Source organism: Schistocerca nitens, chromosome 9 (assembly GCF_023898315.1).
Source record: "Schistocerca nitens isolate TAMUIC-IGC-003100 chromosome 9, iqSchNite1.1, whole genome shotgun sequence".
NCBI lineage: Eukaryota > Metazoa > Arthropoda > Insecta > Orthoptera > Acrididae > Schistocerca > Schistocerca nitens.
In genome coordinates, this window is record NC_064622.1 from 246,220,714 (window position 1) to 246,247,206 (window position 26,493).

General features: G+C 37.9%; 1 protein-coding gene across 4 annotated transcripts in view; it reads right to left on the bottom strand.

Moving 5' to 3' along the window:
- The window catches only part of LOC126203420 (uncharacterized), a 501,622-nt gene that overhangs the window by 194,045 nt on the left and 281,084 nt on the right, over positions 1-26,493 (bottom strand). For 3 of the 4 annotated variants that reach the window (XM_049937727.1, XM_049937726.1, XM_049937728.1), the window contains 3 exons: positions 22,308-22,499; positions 15,641-15,863; positions 11,642-11,831 (listed from right to left, as the gene is read on the bottom strand). In XM_049937727.1, the coding sequence (XP_049793684.1) occupies positions 11,642-11,831; positions 15,641-15,863; positions 22,308-22,499 (605 nt within the window). Of the gene's footprint in view, positions 1-11,641; positions 11,832-15,640; positions 15,864-22,307; positions 22,500-26,493 lie in introns of those variants that run through there. The other variant, XM_049937729.1, reaches the window with a different exon arrangement.

The window sequence follows — 26,493 nt, forward strand, 5'->3', positions numbered from 1 at the left end:
CAATGCAGGCTGCTATTCTCCCATGGAGACGATCGTAGAGATGCTGGATGTAGTCCTGTGGAGCGGCTTGCCATGCCATTTCCACCTGGCGCCTCAGTTGGACCAGCGTTCGTGCTGGACGTGCAGACCGCGTGAGACGACGCTTCATCCAGTCCCAAACGTGCTCAATGTGGGACAGATCCGGAGATCTTGCCGGCCAGGGTAGTTGACTTACACCTTCTAGAGCACGTTGGGTGGCACGGGATACATGCGGACGTGCATTGTCCTGTTGGAACAGCAATTCCATGTTACATATGTAACTTCTTGTGGCCTCACGTACCGTTCACCCATGTAAGCCACATTTCATCAGCTTTCCAGGACTACAGGTCCTAAATCCCAGGTGGGCTCTTCGAAGTATCATGCCTCATCAAGTGGTATCTCCTGTATGAATTTACAAACAGTCTGAAAACAACCCACAAAATGCTAGAGAACTAGTCAGACCCTGTAGAGACTGTCTGCTGGATCATCCTGTTGAGGAAAAGCCTTGCATTACACATTGATTGCAATGCTGTAGCTGTCTGATGAGAGGAGTTTCAATAAAAGTGTCTGTGCTCCTGCACTCCCGACAATTATTCTTTCTAATTTGTCCCATCACAAGTATAATCACTAAAAATCTTTTCATTTCAACAATTGAAATGCCAGTCAAGTTTAGAGTATTGGATGATGCTTTATACCTACATAAATTCTGACTGTGATATAGGTTAGATTGTGTTATGAAAATATCGAATAATCCATCACCAAAAAAGCCAGCAACAACCTATGAAATATTACATGGATCATCAGGAACAAATGTTAAGGCCTGGCTGACCTTCAAAAGGTTCCAAATGTGCTCTATTGCCTTTTGTATAGCCATTGCTTGTATCTATTCCATATAGACAAATACCTGCCTCCTCATCACTGCCAGCATCACTGTCACTTACGAACATACGTGGATGTTTCTGATGTTTGGTTGATGTACGAGGCGTGTTTTTTAAGTAAGTACCGTTTTGAAATTAAAAAAAGACGTGCTAAGATATCTCAATAATTTTATTTTTACATGAAAGCCTGTACCTTAATCTACGCACCTCTGATTCTTCCTTGTTTACATTGTGTACTGAGTGTTTAAGATGCCTCCGATAATCCTGAGTCCCGCCGACTGTGAAGTACGGGCTGTTATAAGATTTCTTAGTGGTAAAGGCCTAAAAGCAATTGATATTCATCGTGAGATCTGTGCAGTTTATGGAGAAAACATTACGAGTGATGGAATGGTAAGAAAGTGGGTGAGAGCATTTCAAGATGGCCGCACAAATGTGCATGATGAACAACGGAGTTTGGTGCAGGAAGTGGACATATTCCTCCTTGCTGGATGACTTTCCTAACGTTTTGCGTAGTGTTTTTTATGGCATTGTGACCGAGCACTTGAATTACCGAAAACTGGGCGCACGTTGGGTACCGAAAATGTTGACGGATGTGCACAAAACCAAACGTTTAGACAGTGCACTGACTTTCCTTGAGCGGTACCACAACAACAGTGATGATTTCTTAAGCCAAATTGTTTCGGGCGATGAAACCCGGGGTAGCCTACGTCACACCAGAATCAAAGCAACAGTCCATGAAAGTTGAGCAAGGGCATTTTGCTGCATGACAATGCCCGTCCGCATGTGGCGAATCAGACCAAAGATCTCATCACATCATTTCAATGGGAAACTATAGATCGTCCTCCGTTCAGCCCCGATCTTGTGCCCAGTGACTACCACCTGTTCCTGCACTTGAAGAAACATCTGGGCGTTCAGCGTCTTCAAGACGACAATGAAGTCAAAGCAGTGGTGATGCAGTGGTTATCAAGTCAGGCAGCAGACATCTATGAGGGTATTCAAAAACTGGAACTACGTTATGACAAGTGCCTCAATATTGACGGAAATTAAGTAGAAAAGTAGATTAAGGTACAGGCTTTCATGTAAAAATAAAATTATTGAGATATCTTAGCATGTATTTTTTTAATTTCAAAATGGTACTTACTTAAAAAACATGCCTCGTAGATGGTCCAAACTAACTGCCATTGTCAATAGAATTATCACTCTTGACATTCTCTGTATCACTTGGTACACATCACCCTCAATCATGAATGTAGATGTAAATCACGAAAAAATTTCACCATTGCACAAAGCACACTGCTCAGGCCACGCCATCTTGTGCATTGACTCCTGGCATGTAAGATCACCTTAGTATACATGAAGATTTCAAAGCTATCATGATTGTACAAGTAGTCAAACATACTGACACCAACATCTACAGTCTTCCTACTCTGTACTAGGTCACCAAATAATCCAAAATTTACCCAAAAATGAGTACAACAGGCCATAAACAATGGCTGTGCAGGAAAATGGACATTTCCGTACCCCATCTGCTGCTCCTGGCGACTGTAAGAAGGAGATTTCCGGGGCGTGTCATCAAGGTGTTAAGATGAAAACAGAGGAGAGGACTCTGTATGGACAGATGGATATAGCATTGTGAATCCACAGAACACTTAACCCTTTTGCAGTCAGCCAATTTGGAGTGGTGTGTGCTAAAAATGTAATGCGTATTTATACCGTTATGCTACATTATATTTAAATTGCCATATATCACACAGTATTCACTTTAAAAATATGAAAAAACCACTTATCCATAAAAGTATGTAGAATATTATGGCTTACACAGATTATGATAATGTTTCAAATGAATTTGATTGTGACAGTCCAAATAAAATATTTTTTTTTAGAAAAATATTATAAAAATGACTTTGATTCCATATATCCAACACTGTGCTTCAATTTAAGATGGCTAACTACAGTCCATAGAATCTACACACATTTCTGAGTAAAATGACATAAGGGATATGAAATTTGTGTTATTATTTAGAAAGATAATAATTATTTATTTGAAGAGAACATTACAGAATTTCCATGTCTACAATATGACTTTTATTACAAACAGTTCTTGACCTTTTCCTTCCCTCACTAGTACACACACACAGCATCTTGACTCTTTCTTCTCTGGAAGTTTTCTCAAACCTGGAGCACCACGAGGATCATCAGTTGCATTTTTTTCTTGCAGCCATTCATCTGACAAGGCTTCAATTATCATTACAGTATATACATATCTGGAAACAACTTTCCTTCCTTTATTATGCTCTTTGTATAATATATAAGAGTTCAGCACCATTCTTGACATTATGTTAAAAGCTACCTTCTTCCAGTAACGAAGAGTTCACCTCTCATCCAAATACCCATACAGCATCATGTCGGATGTGTCTATCCCACCCATATACTGGTTGTACTGGTGTATTATTTCTGGCTTTTTTACTGTTTTATTTTTATTTTGGACTTCAATGCCACCAGCACCAACTTTACTTGACAATAAGGGAATTGAGGTACGCTGGGATTTTTTCTCTCGGTACGCACATGCTAGTACCAAACCTGACTTACAATACATCTTTTCCCCAATTCCAAATTTCTTTCTAAATTGCTCTGGCAAATATTTCCTGTTTTTTTCTTACAGAGCCAGTAATGTACGTACCTAATTTGTAGAGACTTTTTACAAGTGGTACTGACAAAGTTGTCCACAAAGGTATGATATCCCTTGTTCAAATAACTGCCCAAACGTAGTAACTTCTGGACAACACAGTAACCTAAGCCATGTCTTGCAATCTTAGCCTTATCTTCTTGGCTTTTGGCACCTCTGTACGTATAAAATCCAAGACAATAGTGTGTTATAGAGTCACACAGCATCCAGAATTTGATTCCCCATCGGTGTTGGTGTTTGTTTGGCAAATACTGTAATAGGGAAGTATGACATTTACAGGGTGTATACGTGGACGAAGAAAAAAAAATTCCCGGATTTCCCAGTTAAAAATACACTTCCTCCAGGACGAAAATACACTTTTCCAAGTTAAGTAACAGTATACTTTTCCTCGGATCTGTAAAACTTATTAATCCTTTCAATGGTTGTGGTTTTATACACGGCATAGAATTTCCCGGCACTTCCGATGTGCAGCAACATGTACACTGCATATTTCGTATTACTAAAGTAGAAATTCGAATTTCACCAAACACCGCATGTTACTTTCTGAAGGATTGAGATTGAGACTGCGATGTGTTTTTGTAAGCCAGTCGTAGCTCATGTCAAGCAATCTCACCAGCCGATGACAGCGGATATTCAGAGCATAGAACACGTGATATGGTCAGCCAATAGCAACATCACTGTTAAATAGCGCGAACACACAAATAGGGCAAAGTAATGGTTTAAATTAATATAGTGTTGCTAAAAGAAAAGAAAAGCTTTCACGTAGCCTATAATATCGGCCTCCAAGATTAATAAGCTGCAAGAGAAGCTAAGCTTTCACAAATAATGTTGATCTTCTTTGCGCGTGTTACACTTTTAAGATATATCACACAAATGTGCCAGTAAAATTTTTAACGACGACATGAATGTCTGATCTTCTGGGCTCGAAAATATTCAAAATGGTCATTCTCAAAGTTTTGAATTTTGAATGAGAGTCAAACGCCCTGTGATTTAATAAATTCATCGGACATTGGCGGACAGAGTTCATCTTGTGTAAAAGGAAATTAACTTCACCTGAAGGTAACTCTTTTCAAACAACCATTCAGAATATTTTCCCGTGACCTGTTAGAAATAGAGTCATTTCAGCAGGCCCGTATGTTCGTACGTGTAAAACATAAAAAGATCTTACATTATGCCATAAACGAAACAAGACGTTAGGGGATACTCTAAGAGCATGGGAATTTCGTGAATCCTACTAAAATGCACATTCATATGTCCAGATTCAGATGTAAATTTTCTTGGAGAACCAGTACCGCATTATCTCATGTTTGGTTCTTTATTATGGCATAATGACATACTTTCTAGACAATGAAAACGTGAGCTTGAAATGTAGTGAACAGTTGAAACTAGGCAATAGTGTGGAATTAAACACTTTGTTTCAAATAAATTGACTGCCTCAGCAGAAAAGACTAATAAAAGTCAATTTTTTTTAACAAACTAACAGAGATAACTTCATTGCTCTGCAAGGCGATTAACGCTCGACTATCAGAAAGGTAGAAACAAAATAAAATCTGAAACTAATAACTTATTTTAGCCTTCTGTAATTATGTTAATTTTAGCCTTCCATAATTATGTTAATGTATTTTAATTCACTTGATAGCTCCCGACCACAGAAATCCGTTTTGTTTTCATTTGACGTGAGAGCAATAAATGAAGAGGAAACAGCAAAATCACTTAACGGAAACATGGGTCACGTGGAGACTACCACCTCCCCACTATAACTCAGACTGCTCTGTGCATCAGGTCCGGATCTACGATATTTCCGAACCGGGCCAATATTAGATAGTGGCGCTCCCCCTCCCTCGAGCGTTTGAGGTAGGACGCCAAAAATTTAAAAAATCGACTTTTCAAAAATATCTTCATATTGTAGCTCACATCTTTCTGAAGATGTCTGATACATAAAACATATATGATCGAGGGAACGTAAGACATGTTATTTGGTCTTAAGTGTGCCGAAGTGCAGTGCTAAGCCTCTTCACAGAATTCTTCCATCGCACGCCTCTGTATTTCGCTCTGTGGAATTCAAAGGTGTAATATTTTGTAATGGGTGCCATAGAACTATATTCAGCCCAGTCGAAATTAAAATGTTCTGTGGTGAGTCTCCCACTCCGTCGGCCGGTTTGACATCCTGCCCCTCTTAAAAAAATCTCGCAATTAGTAGTGTATGGGATTATTTGTAAACGGGAGGACAAGAACTCTTCGGAAAATTTTCAGACTTTACTGCCTTTTAGCTAATAACTTGCTGTTCTGTGTGACATAAAATTAAATATAAGATAGATAAAATGAGTAAAGACAAGACACAAGCAAGACAGTACACATTTCTTCAATCCTTAAGTCCTAGCTTTTTTTTCTCTCTCTCTACTCTTGCCACAGCTTTATATGGCGTACTTTCCTTTCTGGGAAAGGATGTATTACGCCATCAAAGTTCGTCAACGTTTTGCTACATGAAAAAACTCAGAAAATCTGTTAATACAAATAGTACCCAAATAATCTGCTAGATAAAACGAAATAGGCCTGCTTAATATTGTAGCAATTGTTACACACACCAAATAAACGAGACTGTTTTAGCACAAATGGTCATTTTTATGACACGACAGAATTTAATTCACGAAGTACCAATATCAAATGCATATTAGGCCTACTACAAGCAAAAGGTTTTATGTTAGGAAATAGTTTCACATTTCATTCCTACTCTCTAGCTTCTGAAGCATGAAATCGAAAAGTAGTAGTACGAAATTTTTATACCAATTTAGAATCATCGTATTCTTCAGTCATTTGTGAGAGTCTCCGTTTCTTTTCCTTCCTCGTTCTAACAAAAATCTTGTCATCACCAATTTTGTAACTATTCCTGCCAGTGTCAAAATTTATCCTCTGGTTAACTTCACTAACCCTGCCACAATCACCAGTTTAGTTATATACCACATTTGATCTCCAGTTAGGCATTATGAAGTGTTCGTACAACGCGTTTTCCGCACTACTCCCAGAATAGAACTTTAGTGGCTGCTAGCCGGGGACTGTGTAACTGACCATTAGTAGGGTACCGGCCGGGCCAAAAATTTTCTGTCAAAATTTCATTTTCTTGGGTACACGGAGAAGACAATATGTAATCTTAGTTGCCCGTTATTCCTGTTAGTCGTTTATTTCCACTCTGGTAGTCTGAATCTATGGAATTCGCTAGTAATCATAACAATGCTAAACATTTGCAAACCCAGTCAACCACATAAAGAGCGATTGACATTCACCCTTTCGGCTTTATTCGCTCAGCTCATATAGACCCATCCCCGTTTGTCTGCAGGAAAGTTTATTTCTAGATGCGATGGGGATTCCAATCGCAGAGACATCACGTACACTATGCACGCATTCAAAAATCGAATCATGATCCGTTCAGAAATCAACTTAGAATTTGATCAAAAATGTTCAAAAACCAACAGGGATGTGCTCAAAATCACCTGAGTAATTGATAGACCAACGTGCGCTGGATGCAACAAGGCCTTTTTCCTCAATATTATGAATTTGGTGACCCCCCCCCCCCCTGAAACTGCAGCCTGGGACAGATAGATACCCCAGTTTGCCCCCGCCGCCTAGTTCCGGGCCTGTTGCGCATACGTGCGCAGCTTAGGTGCACCAGTAAAATTTTTCCGGATAGTATCTGGCTGCTTGTTGCTTTTGCATATACAGCTAACTGCCACACTTCTGTAGCCAGAAGCAGGAGAAGGTACTACTCACACGCGACTCAATTGCACATGCGCATACGCTCGCTAAAGCTTTCCCGGCGTACTGATTGTTCCATAAAAATACGGGAGAATCTAATGTAAAACAGCTGTGACGTCGCACTCATCGGAGGCAATTTGTTGTTATGAAACATTGCATAGTCTTCCTAAAGCCTTGACACATTTTGCTGTTCGCAGACGCTTGTATGAGCACTGTGTTTTGTTCCTGTATATGACGCATTTCCTTTGCAACTTAGGTTTTATTTTCATTTTTTTCTCTCGTTCGTGTTTTATTGCTGCATTATTATTCTGCATTAGTGAGATACGGTAATATTCTTTGTTAGAGTATTGGTTCTTAGTAGTCAAAGTTATAAAATTTTAACTGAAAACTAAAACAATGAAAAATCCCCGGAATTCTAAAAAATTCCCAGTTTCCTCCCGGATGAAAAAATTCCCGGGTCGTATACACCCTACATTTAGTGCCAACTAGACTCTCATCAATACTAAGTTGTCCATGAGGTGTGTAATGATGTCTAAATATATTATTAGCATGATCTACCAATGGCTGGTACCTGATACATGGGTCATAATCAGGATGGCCTGGTGTTGGACATTTCTCACTATCCACAAGATGAAAGAATTTCATCAGATGCCTAAATCGGTGGGCAGAAAACATTTTACCAAACCATGGAAATGCCTGTGATGTTTTTGTGCTCCAGTATGATAACATTGTGGGCCTTTTATTGAGTCCCATATTTAGTAAGCAAGCAATAAAACCTCTTACCTCGGTACTTGTCACATTCTTCCATTTCTTATATGGTTTGGAAAACGTAGCATGTTTAGTTATAAACTGTTTAGCTGAGCGATTCGTTTCAGTTACAATAAGCTGCAGCAACGTTGTAGTAAAGAATAAATTGAAATATTCTATCACAGGAGATCCTACTGGTGGTATATGTTTTGGTCCTGGCAGCTCTTGAAATGGATGTGGTAATGGTTGTAGTGTTTCAGGCGCAAGTACTTCAGTGTATTGTACATCTTCCATTTCGTCTTCACTTTCGTTCACAATATCGTCAAGTGCATCACTGCCACTTTCTGAACTGTTGCTACTTTCGCTAAAACACTCTGTATCACTAGTACATTCTAAAAGTTCACAAATTTCTTCGGCGGTAAGTCCTCTGTTGTGGCCTGATGTAGGTCACATTTTTCACAAAAAACGGAGAAAATAAACAAACTGCAAACTCTTATCGTGAAGAAAAACACACAGAAACAATGATAAATAACAGCACTGCGCAAAATCAAGAACGTAGAATGCAATAACAGAATGTAAACAGGTACTACGAATCACGACATCAACAAACAAACGATGCAAAAGCAGAATAATTGAACGCTAATATTTCACCGAAACGATGCTCAATTGTCGATAGCTATCGATCTACACGTAGCTCGATTCAAAGAGCATCTGTAATCAGCACGCCAACTCCATCTACTGCTGATTATGTAAGCTAAACAAGATGAAGCAGAGTACCGACGAATCGGCACCCTGACAATATTAGCGTCAGTAGGGGGTTAACGACAGATCGTTACCTTGACATTCAAAAGGTTAAAGACAATGAAAATAAATTTCCACTTGCCTTTTTACAGTGTTTGGTAGAGGGTGGAGAATTGGGTTTGTCTAAGACTACAGACTTATCAAAACGTAATTACCCATGATAAGTGTGTCCAACGAAATACAGAAATTGTGCACAGATGTTATTCTTCTTTCACACTGTAACAAATGAGTTAATAGAAAAGACTGAATTACATAACAGTATTAACAGTCTACAAAACTTGATAATCTCGTGATTTCAAATGTCATCTGAGAAGGTCACTTTAGGGACCGGCCCTATTTAATTTTTTCACACATAACAGAATTTAAATGTCAGTGCCCGGACATCAGTTTCCCGAAACAGTTTGACATAGTTCTCAAAAAAACTGAAAACAACCTTTGAAGTTAATTATATTTTCTAGCACCGTTAAATAGAAAATGTTTGTAGTTTTTTGACTTAGTCAGTAGCTCACTTCATAAAGTAATTTGACTAATTGTAATGTCACTTGTCTGAATCTCTCTAGTATTGTCCTTTTTTAAATCTATATTTATTAATAAATGCAAATGGATAATTAACAATCATCAATTATTATTTTTTCATAAAAATAACATTTTTGCTTTCAATTACTGGCCACATGGAAACAAATTAAAATTTGATACAGTTATGCGAAACGCATTTTTGTTAAACAAAACAAAATGTTATACGAGTTTCTATTTTATGTCTCATTTTAGTAGCAAATTTTAATTTAGTGTCCATACCCACATTTTCATGTGGTATTTTTCTTAAGAAATTATGATTCCCTATTTGTTAACGAGCATTTCCACTTATTAATAAACATGAAATTTAAGGGACTTTCCTACTAGATAGATTCAAACCTGCAATGTTATGATTTCAATTTGATCATGCTAACACTACAAACTAAGCTACCAATGAATCGATTAATGAACCACTAATATTTTATGCTTAACAGTGCTCGAAAATAATTTAATCAACAAAAGAAGAATGAAACAAAATCCATATGAAGTCTGTAACTGAGTAGAATTTCCTTCAAGATGATGCTAGTAGATACAAAATTGGCAACTAGATACTTTAATAGCCTGAAAACTGAACTTTAAATGTAACCCACCAGTCACAGCTCCTTAACATTTTATCACTTTTTTTCCTAACAAACACTGTCAACATTGTCAACGCCTACATTTGTGAAGGGTTTTATTTACTTATTAATTTATTCGAATACTGTCCCAAAATCATCCAGCATTTTGACAAGTGTAGTTAATTATCTTGTTTATCAGGTAAATGCATGTGATCCCACAAAAATGCATCCTCAGTATGCACACACACATATACAGGGCGTTTCACAATTACTGTTACAGCCTTCTAGCAGTTGTAGAGAGGACTTAGTAAATCAAGTTTTGTAAGGAACTCGCATCCTGAAATGTACCATCTGGATATAAAATTTTCACAGTGCGCACACAAACTGATAACAGGAAGCCACTGTCAGTCCCTGCTATGACGATGACATAACATACCATGTTTGCCCAACTACAACAATGGCTGTGAGAAACTGATACATTCCCAACTACGACGATTGACTGTGGTACTCCTCTGACGCATCACGTTCTCGACTTTGAAGAGGACATCCTTTGTCACTTGTAAGAGAACACATTCCGAGTGCTCAAAACATTGCCCATGCTAGGGATCCAATAGGGTACACAGGTCACATCTCACTCTCTCTACTGTATGCATACTATGAAGTGATCGGTTTTCAAGTGAGCCAGTCTTCCAACGTATATTACATTCAAACTATACATTTACAGACATGCATTACTTATTGAAACTTCATGTACTAAGTCCCCTCTACAACCTCAACAAGTCTGTAAGAGGAATTTTGAAACACCCTGAACAGCCATTATAATATCAAAATAACCCCTTTTTTTCCTTTTTTCACAAACAGCTCCTCTCAATGAAAACTGAAATAATTTACAAATTCTCTGCTTGTGTGTGTGTGTGTGTGTGTGTGTGTGTGTGTGTGTGTGTGTGTGTGTGTAAACACATGTTGAGCCATTGGTGCTTTTATTTGGAGGGGATGTAGCCAACTTTCCATGATTATCCCCAATGTTGAGTACAGTTTCACTGAAATTTGTTGAACATTGTTTCCCAATATACAGAACAAAAATTCATTTTTCAGCTTCTTGTACTGAAGTAATTAGTTTTAAAACTTAATCTCTGATGTCTCATAAAAATTCTAGGTTTTGCAGAACACAGCTGCACAATGTCTGCTGCATTTGATCAAATAAAATATCCTTTATGGACAAATTTATGGATTTCTATTTCATTATTTTTATTACTATTTTCAGGAAGTGTATAACCACTATCTACTCAAAAATTTTACACTTTGCTGTCCAATACTTTTTTGGAAGAAAGTCAGAACAATTTCACATGTTCTTATAGTCTAAACAGTATTAAACATGAGTGAACTGCGTTATTACACGAAACCAAAAATTATCTTTTTATCAAAATATGTTTGCATGGATTTTCCTTGAATAAAGTAATGCTCCCAGGCTTTCTTTAAAATATGTACAGATTGTAAACAAACATATTAGATCATCATCTTTATAATTATTAAAAGTAAATCTCACTGGCATCATAGCATAAAATTTAATTAATGGTACCCTTAATACTGAACATGCCAACCACAATTACAAGGTATGGATAAAATCTTACCATCAATAATGTGTCTATAAGAAAACCAAGGCGTATGCAAAGAATCCCTTGCTGTGAAAGACAGTTGACCATCTCCTCACAGTTTACACTACGTCCGCATACAAGAACCCAATCTACTTCATATACCAGGGTGAAAATATCTGTCCTTCTGGATATATGGAAGTATTTTGCTCCACCAGCCTCCAGCAATCTGTAAATAAACTGTTGTAAATTATACACCAGAGATGAAATTAATATAAGTTGATTTTTTTTCGTCTTAAGACTCCCTCAACGAAGAGAGAAATACAGGGCAGTTCCAAATGACTATACCAATTTCAAACAACCATAACCATTTAACCTAAAGGAATACACTGATAAGAATTATACAGAATGAAAAACAGTTCAAACTTTTGATTGTTGTGCATGTGCAGTGAATTTGAAATGGGGTACGGAGGTTCACACATTTTCAAATCAATGTCTACTGAACTGTTGGACTGGTCATATTGAACATAACAATACTGTGTTCTGCTCTCTGCCATCTATACTACAGTCAGCAAGAGATGATTCCGGGCAGCTGTCACTGCTGCTGCTAACTTTTAACTGTTAAGTGTACATGGCTGCTGACATTAACAATAGAGCTGTGACAACACTGAGGTGCTGCCATACAGATATAAACAAAATCTGTGCTATGTGATTGGTGGAGATAAGATGGTAGAAGAAGCCAAGCCAAGCCCACTGCAATCATCAGGGATCTGACCTCTTCAACTCTTCTGTAGATCTCTGGACCTGACAACCCTTGGACTTCTTTCTATGGTGTCATGTGAAAGACATTGCTTATGTGCTTCCTCTGTCAAAACCATTCCAGGCATTAAAAGGTGCATTTCTAATGTGCCTGCATCAGTGACTGAAAGTATTCTTCATAATTTTGGTCTGACATGGATTATCATTTAGGTGTTGTCCACATAAACAATTTAAAATCTATAAAACATGTTTTAAAAATTTCTGAACTTTCTTTTACATTCTCCATAATTCTACGTGATGTACTAATATGCATTAAATAGTTCATTAAATAGTTATGTTATAGGAAGTAAGTATTCATATACCTTTACTACTACTACTATTAAGCAAAGAGCAGCCACAAAAGTAACATGGTTGTAAATTAAACAATGCGAAGACTACAGTGGAATAACAACATGGAAAGGATGGAGTACTACTCTGCACATAGAAGGTGGCATCGAGTCTCAAAGAGGCCCAATGAAAAAGACTGCTAAACTATCAGCTTTCAGAAAAAAAAGTCTTTCAGGGGAGAGAGGGAGGGGGAGAGAGAGAGGGGGAGAGAGAGAGGGGGGGGGGAGGCTAGTGGGGCCCCAAGAGCTGTAGACAGTAACCAGTGCGAGTCGTGCTTCTGTGAGAGTGTCTGTGTGTTTTCTGCTTCTCAAGGACTTTTTTGTCCAAAAGCTAATAGTTTAGCAGTCTTTTCATAGTCAATGCTTCCGCTATGGGCTGGGTAACAATCCACCTTTTTCGTATTATGATTATGAATTAACATGTGCCTCTCACCTAGTAGCTTGCAGATAAGCAACTGAAAGAATGGCAAGAGACATCTTTATGCACACAGAACATAAATACTTTTGCCAAAGGGTTAAAATGTGGCCTACATGCAAGATGGTGACACAGCCAAAATTATCTGTATAACATTTTTACCAATATTGTCTTTCTCCAAAACTGTATTCATTCCTGAGCCTCCTCTCAAATTATCATGAGGCCTTACTCAGGAGTAGATGTTTAAAGCATAAACAACTCAATATTACATCACCTACAACATCCTTACCTTACAAAACATAATCACATCAATGTAATGATCTGAATATCCTACTAACAATGGCTGTAAAATGTTCCCACCTATACTCCACAAACCACCTTACTAAATGGTGCAATGGAAGAAAGACTTACTGTAAGCCTCCATTATGTTTAAATTTCTCTGGTCATTTGGTGTGGTACGTTCTCGGGATTTTATCAGTAATCCTGTCCATGCTGCACAATGCGCGAACACCACTCAAATTCCATAAATGTCTTCACGATTGTGCTTAATAAACGAATCGTAGACATATGTGCTGCCATTTTATGGACCACTTCTTCCATGAATCTATTTCTTAAGAATTTTAAAAAGATGAACAACACTCAAAGAATGGTCAAGTGGGGTTTTCTTAAACTATCCCTCTTATAGATCAAAGTTACACTTCCATAGAAATCTTCCAATGGCCCTCAATCTAGCATCTGCTTTTATTGTTTTTAAGGTTATATAGTTACTCCACTTTGTGTGTTCAGCATATAGCCACATTTAAATTAATTTGAGACATGACTGTAAAATGGCTCATTCCATATCATTACGATTTATCATAACTAAATTTGCATACTTTCAACTGACTGAATCCTTTTTACATTGTTCACCTATTTTGGTTATACTGAATGACTACTTTACCACAGCAGACTCTTATCTGCAAACTGCCATTTGGATCTTATCAATGACCATTTCTGCTATAAACAATGAATTCCAATTACCATCCAATGTGGACTACAAGAAAATGTCTTTTTTTCCCAAATCTGCCATGAACTATGGACAAATATTCATCATTAATTACAAGGTTGTGCAAGTTTATATATCACAGTAAAGGCAACAGAATAATGCAGCACCTTGCACATCAAAAACATCGCATAAATGCCACAAAACAGGAAAAGAACAGACAAGTATGAGTAGAATACATGATCTGAGGGTTCTGTACAAACTTCATTATGTGTATAGATAATTAATTACTGGTGCTCAATGGCCTGCTGCAAGTCTTTCTATTAGATACCACTTCACTTCACTGGCTTGTGTGGCCCTAATCTACAAACTTATCCAGCCAGGGAAAGGGGAGCTACAGTATAACGTGATATTCAAACCACAGGTTGTTTCTGGCAAGGCCAGACATTATTAAGATATGTAAGTTAGGTTAAAATGAAGACTGGAAAATTCATAGTCTGACAGATTTAAAACTTGAGTGTTACTACTAGGCCACAAGGCCCGACACGCAAACAAATGTTCCGTCTATAAATTTTGCCGAGTGAGCGTGCAAGTATCCAGATATGTGAGACATGGCTGTATCTTTTTTTTTGCATTAACATAGAGGCTTTAATTTCTCACACCACTGAGGGACTGTAGATCTTAGTATGTGACAAATTTAAGCTTGGTAGCTCTAACCAGTCCCAAGAAAAAGGGGAGCAGATGGACATTTACAGATGGATAACAAATGACAAGAACAAATGACAAAAAAGTATTTTTTGTGATAAAATTACAAAGCAATTTTTGGAGCTTTTCTTTTACTGTGAAACTTTGCTTCTTGTCAAATTTCATGATTCCAGGTCATCGGAAAGTACCCTATAGGTTTTGATAAACGAGTTTCTGACTATTGAAATGTGTGACCTAAGTGGCCATGTCTTTGACTGCACTGACTTAGAAACTTTACATTTTTCACACTGCCAAGCAATCATAGCCCATGGTATGTGACAAGGAAGTTGATACCTCTTGCCATTCCAGACAAAAACAGTCTTGACAGACAGACAGAAAGACAAACAAGAAAGTGATCCTACAAGAGTTCCTTCCGTTCTTACTGACTGGGGAAAAAAAAAAAGAGGCCAGGAAACATTTCCAAAACACCTCATTCAAGAAATAACTACATGAAAATAATGAATGACAGCAATGAAAGTTATTTAATAAACAAACCATTTTTTCTTTCAAAACAACACAGAATTCAAGGACGAGTTTATCATAACGAGTAATCTAAGAACATTAATCTTAAAACACTTCCACTCTGATTTGCTAAACCATGTCTTTTGCAAGTACAGCAAAAGCATGCACATTGAGTTATGCATTCAGGGGGCCAACAGACTGATGTAAAATTGTATACACACAGAAAATTCCTCAATCAGTAATGCAGAAAAATACAGCTGCATCAAATATGCTACCAGTAACACACTCACCTAGTAAAAACACTTTTGCTGACAGGATCACAATTGTCAGTAAGGAGACCAATCTTCCATGAGGAAAGGTTTGGACTTCTTCTAACAAGTGCCAACTCCCTATTCCTGCGTGCTGCACAGCCCATGAAATCTGTCTCCAGCTTCACCTCATACTGTAGCTCATCTAGCCACTTAAGCTGTTCATAACTATCTGTTATATAGAAAATATTCACTATCCACAGACCTGAGGAAATTAAACTTATTATGCAAAATGTTTGCAATGGAGCCAAGAAATTCTATGAATAATACAATAAATGAGTGTAAATGTAATACTACCAGTACTCTAATATTTTAAGAATCAATGTAAAACAACACAAAATCCTAAATATCCTCACGCTTTAAACATGACTAATTTGGATGGAAGGAAGGAAGGAGGGAGGGATGACAAGAGGTCAATGCCCTGTCAATGATGATGTCATTAAGAGAGAGAGAGAGAGAGAGAGAGAGAGAGAGAGAGAGAGAGAGAGAGAGAGAGATGGAATTTGGAATTGGTTTGACCATTATGCTTTTTCAGGAGGACAGCAAACTACAGAAGTGTAATCAGCACATTTATTTAGAATATATCATTCTGAAACACAAACTCTTCATAATATTCTTCATGCCAGTTTCAGCCTCAAGCATGCGCTTCACACTCACCGGTTATGTTTAAAATGCAGAGACCATCCACTAAGAGATCTTCCGCAATAGGTGAATTGAATGATTAACCATTTCAATGTGTGTGATGCTACATATAAGTTTTGCAATAGTCCACATTAAAATAAAAATTAAAAAAAAAACACATGTTCTTACTTTTCCTCTAACAAGGAATCCCCTGTGTGCTATGTCGCAAAAGGCCAGTGATGTTTATGGCATTCGACACCCCACATATTGTCTAGCATGCAAGCACAATACTGTCTCCTGATGGCAACAGAGGGTGGGACTGGTGGTATCCAATGGTGAGCACAGCATGAGACTACTGAGCATAGTTGAACTGTTTGGCTGATAAGTAACTAACACTGCCACAGTGCTAGTAGTGTAACACAAAGCAGAGCATTGGCAATGATAAAAAAAGCAACACTGCATTGTACCTATAACTGAAGGAATTTCACAGAGTGAGAAAGAAGAGGCAAATGGAATATTAGCATTTCTGCAATATGAGTTAGTGGAATGTGTATAAGCTCGACATGTACATGAGAAGTACAGTGATTACAAAACGTGCTTAACAAGTGAAAGTGATACTGAAACAGGTTTTGAGCCATGTAGTCCTTGTTGGACACGGAGAAACAAATTCTGTCTCCAGTGAAATGTAGTAAAGGACAATCTGTGTCTAAGGAGTGGGTCTAAACATAATTATATACATGGAAGATCATGTAACACAGTAAAAAAACGACTATGAACAGATTTGGAATAAGTCGACTGCAATATGACTGTATAGTGCATACGAAAAACTACAGATATTCAAGGGAGGACAAGGCACACTTGCTACAAATGCTGGTGTTTATGCATTTCAAGAATGCTTGATACAGTTTTCAGGATGTGCATGATAATGAAGTACTATATTACCCGCAACAAACTGTACGCAACATAGATTATAATGATTTCCAGGGAAGTAGTGGATGATTGCGTAACTTCAAACAGTTCTACAGAATTGGAAGATGTAAGATAATGAAATTTCAAACAAAGCATCAACTTCACAATGCACAGCTAGATGAGGAATAAAGATGAAAATTTGTAGATGAGATACACAAACTTACTCCCATCATTCAGTAAGGAATTTGTTTTCAGTTCCAACCAATCAGGATTTGAAGAGGAAATGTATAAGAAAGGAACCCTCTAAGAGGTACCACAAGAGTTTTATCAAGATCAACTAACTTCAATGCTGTAGCACATTCTTGCAAAATTATACCGACTATTAATCTGAATGGTAAATTGACTGGAAAGTTATTTACTGTATTGCGAGAAGCTGGAGGTGCTTCGCTCCCTACGATTCTTCCTTGTGTGCATGTTCTTGCAAAGGCAGTAGAGAATATTTACATCACAATAAGAATCAGCGGGAAAATGTGCATAGAAGAACTACAATTGTGGTATAAGCACTGCTTTTGGCCATTAGCTGGTCAAAATAGCTTTCTTTTGATCGATTCTTGGCTTGGACATAACAATCATACTCCTTTAGAGCAAAGTGCTCTCCTGAAAAGTGTGTGATACTGCAATTCATACCACCTGGTACTACGTTCCATGACAGACCATCTTGTATTCGGTTGCATACCATCACATTCCATGAGTTCTTATCAGCCCCAATGCACCAATATGATTCTATATGCACTGTTTAAGTGTGTACCCATCTGAACATCCTGCACAGTTTGTAACTCCCAAGTAGTTCACCTTCAATCTTGACAGCGGAAACCTTTGTTATCAACGTGGTGAGCCAGCTTTCACTCGGTGTTCATGGTGCAAGTTAAAGATTCATTTTGAACATTTCTTGAATGTTGACTGTATCCATTTTGTGAAGTGAAATACATAAAACCCATAGAAGACTGATATTTGGATCACACTGACACTAGTTTTCTGTCGCCCACCTGATGCTCGTGACGAGTCATTATTTAAAATACTTTCAAATGAGCCTTACTAAAGATAGAAATTGCGACCTCACACTCAAGGGATTCATCGTACGATTTCTGCAATAATGGCTGTTCACCTACATAAGAAACCCACTCAGTATTATTGCTGTGACATACAGAAGTACATCTAATACCAGCTGTACAACAAATACAATAGAATAAACTTCTTTTAGCCATCTCATTCCCTCTCAACAAAACTTAAATCTGGATGGTCCCAACCAAATGTTGTTTAACTATCAAGAGGACAATAACCAGCATAATTGCCTTTGTAGCTTTGTTCATTTCGAAGATGTGAACAGCAGCACATTTTTTCTAAATAGCGCCCTAAAGCTTTTAGTTCGTAATCCACTTCCTTTCCTCAAGACCTGTTCAAAAGCGTATCACAGTGTACCAATCATGTAAACATGGCATTTTAAAAAATTTAACACAAATTGACTTTTCATCTCTCATATTCGCACACTGTGCAGGTACCATAGGTAACATAACTACTCCACATCCAGGACTTGACATTAAACAGGTGCAAACATGTCACTCAGCCAACCATATTCATTCAAAGGTTCTTGTGAGTGTAATTTACATCAATTATAGATGGTAGAAATGCTATTTATCTATGGAGAATCCAAGTTAGCACAACACAAGTTGCAATATTCCATAATGAATTTTCACACTGCAGTAGAGTATGCACCAATATGAAAATTCCTGGTAGAGTAAAACTGTGTGCCAGACCACAGCTCTCATCTAGGAACTTGGAACAAATTTTCTCATTGCAGTGGAGCATGTGCTGATATGAAAGTTCATGGTAGATTAGAACTCTGTGCTGGACTATGACTCAAACTATGGACCTTTGCCTTTCGCAGGCACATACTCTACAAAATAAGCCACTCGTTTGGAAGGTAGGATAAGAGGAACTTGCAGAAGTAAAGCTCAATTTATTCTTTTTTACAATACAGATACACATAGTACAGTAGTGTAATACTTTAAAATGATACCTCGTGTTTACCAAAGACAGTCATCAAATAAAAACTGCATCATAATGTTTCATGTATTGTAATTAAAGGTAGGGGTAATGCTACACACACGAAGGAATTCGCAGACAGCAATATCCTGACGAGAACACACATTTCCAATGAATGTTTTCTTGGCTTTTGCAATGCTTCAAGAAATGTGAAGTTTCAACCCAAGGCAATGCAATCATTGTAGAACTTGCACAGATGATACTGTCATAGGTACCTGTTCTTACTTCTGTTACCATGAACTGATAAGTCAACAAATCACGAGTTGCACCTAATCATGTCAACTTACACCAGGATTCGCATGGGCATTATTTCGAAAATTTTGTGTTCTACTTGTCAGTGGGCATAGGAGCAAGTCCTTACCGACAGGAACTACTTCTCCACTGTTCATTTCCTTCTCAAACAAAGGACACTTAAATACAAAGAATTTGTGTTACTGGTCCAGTGAATACCCCTGATGACGGACATGTGGAACATCAGAGTCAGTGTAGAGATGTCTGGCATAGCAAAGAAGGGAAAGCAGAAAGGTGGAAGGAGTATATAGAGGGTTTATACAAGGGCGATGTACTTGAGGACAATATTATGGAAATGGAAGAGGATGTAGATGAAGATGAAATGGGAGATACGATACTACGTGAAGAGTTTGACAGAGCACTGAAAGACCTGAGTCGAAACAAGGCCCCAGGAGTAGACAACATTCCATTGGAACTACTGACGGCCTTGGGAGAGCCAGTCCTGACAAAACTCTACCATCTGGTGAGCAAGATGTATGAAACAGGTGAAATACCCTCAGACTTCAAGAAGAATATAATAATTCCAATCCCAAAGAAAGCAGGTGTTGACAGATGTGAAAATTACCGGACAATCAGTTTAATAAATCACAGCTGCAAAATACTAACACGAATTCTTTACAGACGAATGGAAAAACTAGTAGAAGCCGGCCTCGGGGAAGATCAGTTTGGATTCCGTAGAAATACTGGAACACGTGAGGCAATACTGACCTTACGACTTATCTTAGAAGAAAGATTAAGGAAAGGCAAACCTACGTTTCTAGCATTTGTAGACTTTGACAATGTTGACTGGAATACTCTCTTTCAAATTCTAAAGGTGGCAGGGGTAAAATACAGGGAGCGAAAGGCTATTTACAATTTGTACAGAAACCAGATGGCAGTTACAAGAGTCGAGGGGCATGAAAGGGAAGCAGTGGTTGGGAAGGGAGTGAGACAGGGTTGTAGCCTCTCCCCGATGTTATTCAATCTGTATATTGAGCAAGCAGTAAAGGAAACAAAAGAAAAATTCGGAGTAGGTATTAAAATCCATGGAGAAGAAATAAAAACTTTGAGGTTCGCCGATGACATTGTAACTCTGTCAGAGACAGCAAAGGACTTGGAAGAGCAGTTGAACCGAATGGATGGTGTCTTGAAGGGAGGATATAAGATAAACATCAACAAAAGCAAAACGAGGATAATGGAATGTAGTCTAAATAAGTCGGGAGATGCTGAGGGTATTAGATTAGGAAATGAGACACTTAAAGTAGTAAAGGAGTTTTGCTATTTGGGGAGCAAAATAACTGATGATGGTCGAAGTAGAGAGGATATAAAATGTAGACTGGCAATGGCAAGGAAAGCGTTTCTGAAGAAGAGAAATTTGTTGACATCGAGTATAGATTTAAGTGTCAGGAAGTCATTTCTGAAAGTATTTGTATGGAGTGTAGCCATGTATGGAAGTGAAACATGGACGGTAAATAGTTTGGACAAGAAGAGAATAGAAGCTTTCAAAATGTGGTGCTACAGAAGAATGCTGAAGATCAGATGGGTAGATCACATAACTAATGAGGAAGTATTGAATAGGATTGGGGACAAGAGAAGTTTGTGGCACAACTTGACCAGAAGAAGGGATCGGTTGGTAGGAATGTTCTGAGGCATCAAGGGATCACCAATTTAGTATTGGAGGGCATCGTGGAGGGTAAAAATCGTAGAGGGAGACCAAGAGATGAATACACTAAGCAGATTTAGAAGGATGTAGGTTGCAGTAGGTACTGGGAGATGAAGAAGTTTGCACAGGATAGAGTAGCATGGAGAGCTGCATCAAACCAGTCTCAGGACTGAAGACCACAACAAGAACGTCCAGTGAATACCCCTGATGACGGACATGTGGAACATCAGAGTCAGTGTAGAGATGTCTGGCATAGAATGAATGGTATTACAAATATTGGCCCTTATTTCATCAATCGTAACCTAAGTAACAGTGCATTTGCCAACTTTTTCAGATTAATTTTTGCTTGTCTTCTGGATGAAGTGGGACTCAATACCAGACTGCTTTTTTGGCACTAACACAACAGAAGTCCAATATATAATGCCTTTCATGCATGCTGTTTTCTGAACCAAATGCAACCAGCCAGATGCATTGGTTGTTGAAGGAACAATGGATTGGCCTTCTCTGTCTCCTGACATGATCCCTCAGAACTTTTTCTTTGGGGATGCATGGAAGATGTTCGCTATCACGATATTTCAAAACCTTCAGAGAATGTGGAGCATGTTTTTTGCTTATTTGCAACTCACTTCAGCAGGCAACATCGGAAACAGCAATGAAATCTTCCACACAAAATGTGGACAAGCACATTACTGTCCATGGCCACAACTTTCAGCACTTTTGAATGTCCTATCCCTTTCTGTACCCATATATGGATTACAGTACTACAAATGGTATTAAAAATCCTCATTGCTGTTTCTTATCAAATTAAATGTTGCAATTGCATGAATAAGTGGTATGTTTTTGAATAGGTATTGAGAGGAAGAAGCAGATTTTTAAAACAGGGGTTACTGTTTTAAGACTGATACACTGTTGCTCATTTCTTTGGGGGGGAAAAAAAAGAAAAAAAAAAAACCAACAACAGTCATGCTGGAACCACAGAATATTGCATAATAAACTTCTATGCCTTGTAGCCAATTTAAAAGTTTAACTACTTTGGTTTAATCTATTAAGATCATTAGGTTAGCTATGTGCTAAGTAGCTTACCTCTTACTAGTGCTTCAAGTAATGTAGGTGAATAACTGTACAGACCAGAGCCAACAATGTGAGTTGCTGAGCACATATGTTCTTCACTAATAACTTCTCCACCTAATTCATTTATCTTCAGTGTAATGCTCTGTCGTTCATGGTATGTCAGCTCCAACTCCAGTGGAAGCACTATACGCTTTGCATTACGCCCTGAAACAAATTTGTTAATACAATTTCTCAGAATGAAACCACCTGACACCCCTTTCTTTTATAAAATTTAGTGATTTGGGCACACACTTCCTTGAAGTATAAAAGTATACGAACATTTAATTCACATTTAAGTCAAATTCGAGAGCAAATAATAATTATTTAATGCTAAGCAAATAACATTTTTAATGAATTCTCTATTTCATTCACAAATAAGGACTTGTTCATACACATAATGCAGTGTGTTGCTTTATGCTTCTGGGAAAGCAAGAGAGATGAAGTTCATGAATTATAATTCTTATTCATGAGATTTCATGGCCTTCATGGATAGAAAACACATATCCAAATGTAACAGTTGCAAAAATTCAAAAAGAACATGTTTAAAACTTTTTAATCAATTCAAATGATTTTATGCCATGCTTTGCGTAGCGCTTGTATGTTCCATGATCATTTATATTATTTATCATAATGATATGGAACACAGCACCTTACGTTTATATTCCACCATTCCCATGTAAACACGGCTACATGCTACCCATTTACAAACTCTTCTTTTTATACAGACTTAACTTTGCTGTTTGTCACACATTTTACATCACTGAGTAAGTGATCAAGAACTTCAGTGGCAGCAATGTGCACCTCTCTTTGTGCTAAAACCATCTTAATGTAGAATAATATACACCACTTTTTCTTACAATATTGTAATTATGTATCATTGTTCCTTTTGAACTGCAGCAGGTTATTCACAACAAATGTCAAGATGGATTAAACATACTGTGAAGCTGCAGTCGAAATTCATAACTTCTTAAACAGAGGTCTGTGCGATGATCAGAACATATTATTCTTACTGGATGTTTTTGGGGTGGTTTTCTGATTAAGATGCCAAGGAACTATTATTATCCTGTGACAGTTTCCACCATGGATCTTGCCGAAGTGGGTGGATTGCATACTTAACGTACCACTGACACAACAACAATGGAGGTGTATATATGGACAGCACAGCAGAAAGTTACATATTTTGCCCTCTCTGGGTTTAGCCTGTAGTGTTTGAGTAGGTGTGTCATTGTTGAAAGACTGCAGGAGGATACAATACGGAAAACCAGATTCTTACTTGGTCTGATGGCAGCTTGATCCAAATGTAGAAAAATATAAGTTAATACGGGTGAGTAGGAAAATCAATCCCATAATGTTCGAATACAGCATTAGTAGTGTGCTGCTTGACAAATTCACATCAATTAAATACCTACGTGTAACGATGCAAACTGATATGAAATGGAACGAGCATGGAAGGATGGTTATTGTGGAGGTGAATGGGCAACTTCACTTTATTTGAAAAATTTTTGATAATATTGATCTGTAAAGGAGACTGTATTTTCAACACCAATGCAGCTCATTCTTGAATTACCGCTCGAGAGTGTGGTAACCCCAGTAAGTCAGATTAAAAGAACATGTGTAAGCAATTCAGAGGCATAATGTTAGATTTATCACACGTACGGAGATACTTCGAGAACTTAAATGGGAATCCCTTGATGAAAGGCAACATTATTTTTGTGAAACACTACTGAAAATTTTTTTAAATGTCTTGTTGCTTTTAGCTGTTACTGCTTTTATTATATTACCAGCTGACAAACCCAGTACTGCCCAGGTACTGATTCTGCCGATTTTCCATTAAAAACTAAAACAAAAAGAAATTAACTGTTTGTGTTGTGTAATATTCTAGACAGTACCTGTAAACTGGGCAATGCTTCTTCGCACGTACCTACAACACGATTTTGCAAATGTCGCTATGGCTCACTTACAGCGAGAATGTTCATAATTCATTAGATAATAAATTAGAGGCTACTGGCATTTTCTGTGACCTGTCAAAACCCTTTCACTGTCTGAACCACAGCATTCTCTTTAGTAAATTACAATATTATGGTGTCACTGGCAGTGTGGAAAAATGATCTGAGTCTTATCTAACTACCAGGAAACAAAGCGTGCCATTGTGAAATACCTGTCCAGTAAGCAGTCAGTCTTCGTCTGATTGAGATATAATTACATTTGGTGTTCCTCAAGGTTCCATTGATGACCTCTCATATGTTATGTTGCCAGATGCTAAGTTTGTCTTGTTTGCAGATGATACACACATTCCAATAAGTAGCAAGTCAAGTACAGATTTAGAAATAGCTGCTAATCAAATTTTCACTGGCATTAATTAATTTAAAGCTCATTCACAGTCATTAAAGTTTTAAAAGCCCCACTAAATGCAGTTCAGAACCTGTAAGAGATTTCCTTCCAGGATGTGTATAACATATGAGGGCATGCAAAAACTGGCTCTGAGCACTATGGGACTTATCATCTGAGGTCATCAGTCCCCTAGAACTTAGAACTACTTAAACCTAACTAACCTAAGGACAGCACACACATCCATGCCCGAGGCAGGATTCGAACCTGCAACCGTAGCGGTCACGCGGTTCCAAACTGAAGCGCTTAGAACCGCACGGCCACACCGGCCGGCTTGAGGGCATGCAGATCTAAGAAGTTGACAGTGTTATTAATTTTCTGGGATTACAATTCGATAATAAATTCAGTTGGGAAGGCATACCACAGAATTGCTCAAGCACCTAAACAAGTCTATTTTTCAAGTGAGAATGATGTCAGAAGTACGAGACAAATATCAAAAAAACTTGCATACTTCGCTTACTTTCATTCTATTATGTCATACGGGATCACATTCTAGGGTAACTCATAAAACAGGGCAAAAGTTTGTAATAAGAATCATTTGTGGTGTTAATTCAAGAACATCATGTATAAACGTATTCAAGTAACTTTGTATTCTAACCACTGCTTCTCAGTATATTTATACCTTAATGAAATTTGTTGCAGGGAATATATCTCTATTTCCTACCCACTGCTCAATACACAGTATAAGAACAATCTACATAAAGACCTAAATGAAATGATCATGTGGCATTGTTGGCCGGGAGGCCCAATCCGGGGAAGTTCGGCCGCCGAGTGAGAGTCTTATTTCAGTCGATGCCACATTGGGTGACTTGCGCGCTGGTGATGAGGATGAAATGATGATGAGGACAACGCTACACCCAGGCCACGAGCGGAGAAAATCTCCAACCCGGCTGGGAATGGAAACCGTGTCCGCTGCATGGGAGGCAACAACATTACCACTCAGCTAAACAGGCAGACACGAAGACCTAAAATCACTTACTTTGGTCCAAAAAGAGGTCAAATATTCAGTAACATTTTCAGTAAATTGCCAGCAACCAAAAAAAATTTGGTTCCAGATAAAGCATGGTTTAGACATAGTTTGAAAGTTTTTTTTAAATGCAATTCCTTCTACTCTATAGAGGAATACGTTAAGAGGAACTGTTCGACCAGCTTAAGTAAAAGTGTCTGTTAGATTTCGGTTTTGACAGTAATTGATCACAACAGTCAAGATAAGGTATTTTGTGTATGACAAATTTATTAAAAGTGCATAACAATGTTTCATTCTGGCAGTGTGTGTTACTTCTGTTAATATTAGCAGTTCCAGTTTATGTTGACTCGACAGTTGGAGTGTTTGAGTATTAAATAACAAATGTATTAAAACTTCACACATCTCAGCATCTATGAAGTCAGCTCTCTTGAACTCGTAGAAAGACATTTATGTAGGTACAGTCAGCGGCATATATGGATATCTTTTTTCCCACACGTCGATGTTTATGACGTCAAATCTGCTGAATTATATGTGGTTTCACGATGTATTTTGTAGATACATTTAGCGGCATTTGTGGATACGATCTGCGGAATTTATTGCAAAACCATAGTTAGTACCACAGAACTAATCAATCTGAACGTCATTCATAATGCGGCAGTTTTTCACGTTGCACAGGCAACAGCCTCATTGGCTACCTTCAATGCTAATCAACTCGGAAACAAAGGACAGTATAGAATTTTTTTGTTAACAATTATTTCTCAACGCAATCTACCCTGCAATGCCCTTATAAGCTTTTCTGATTGC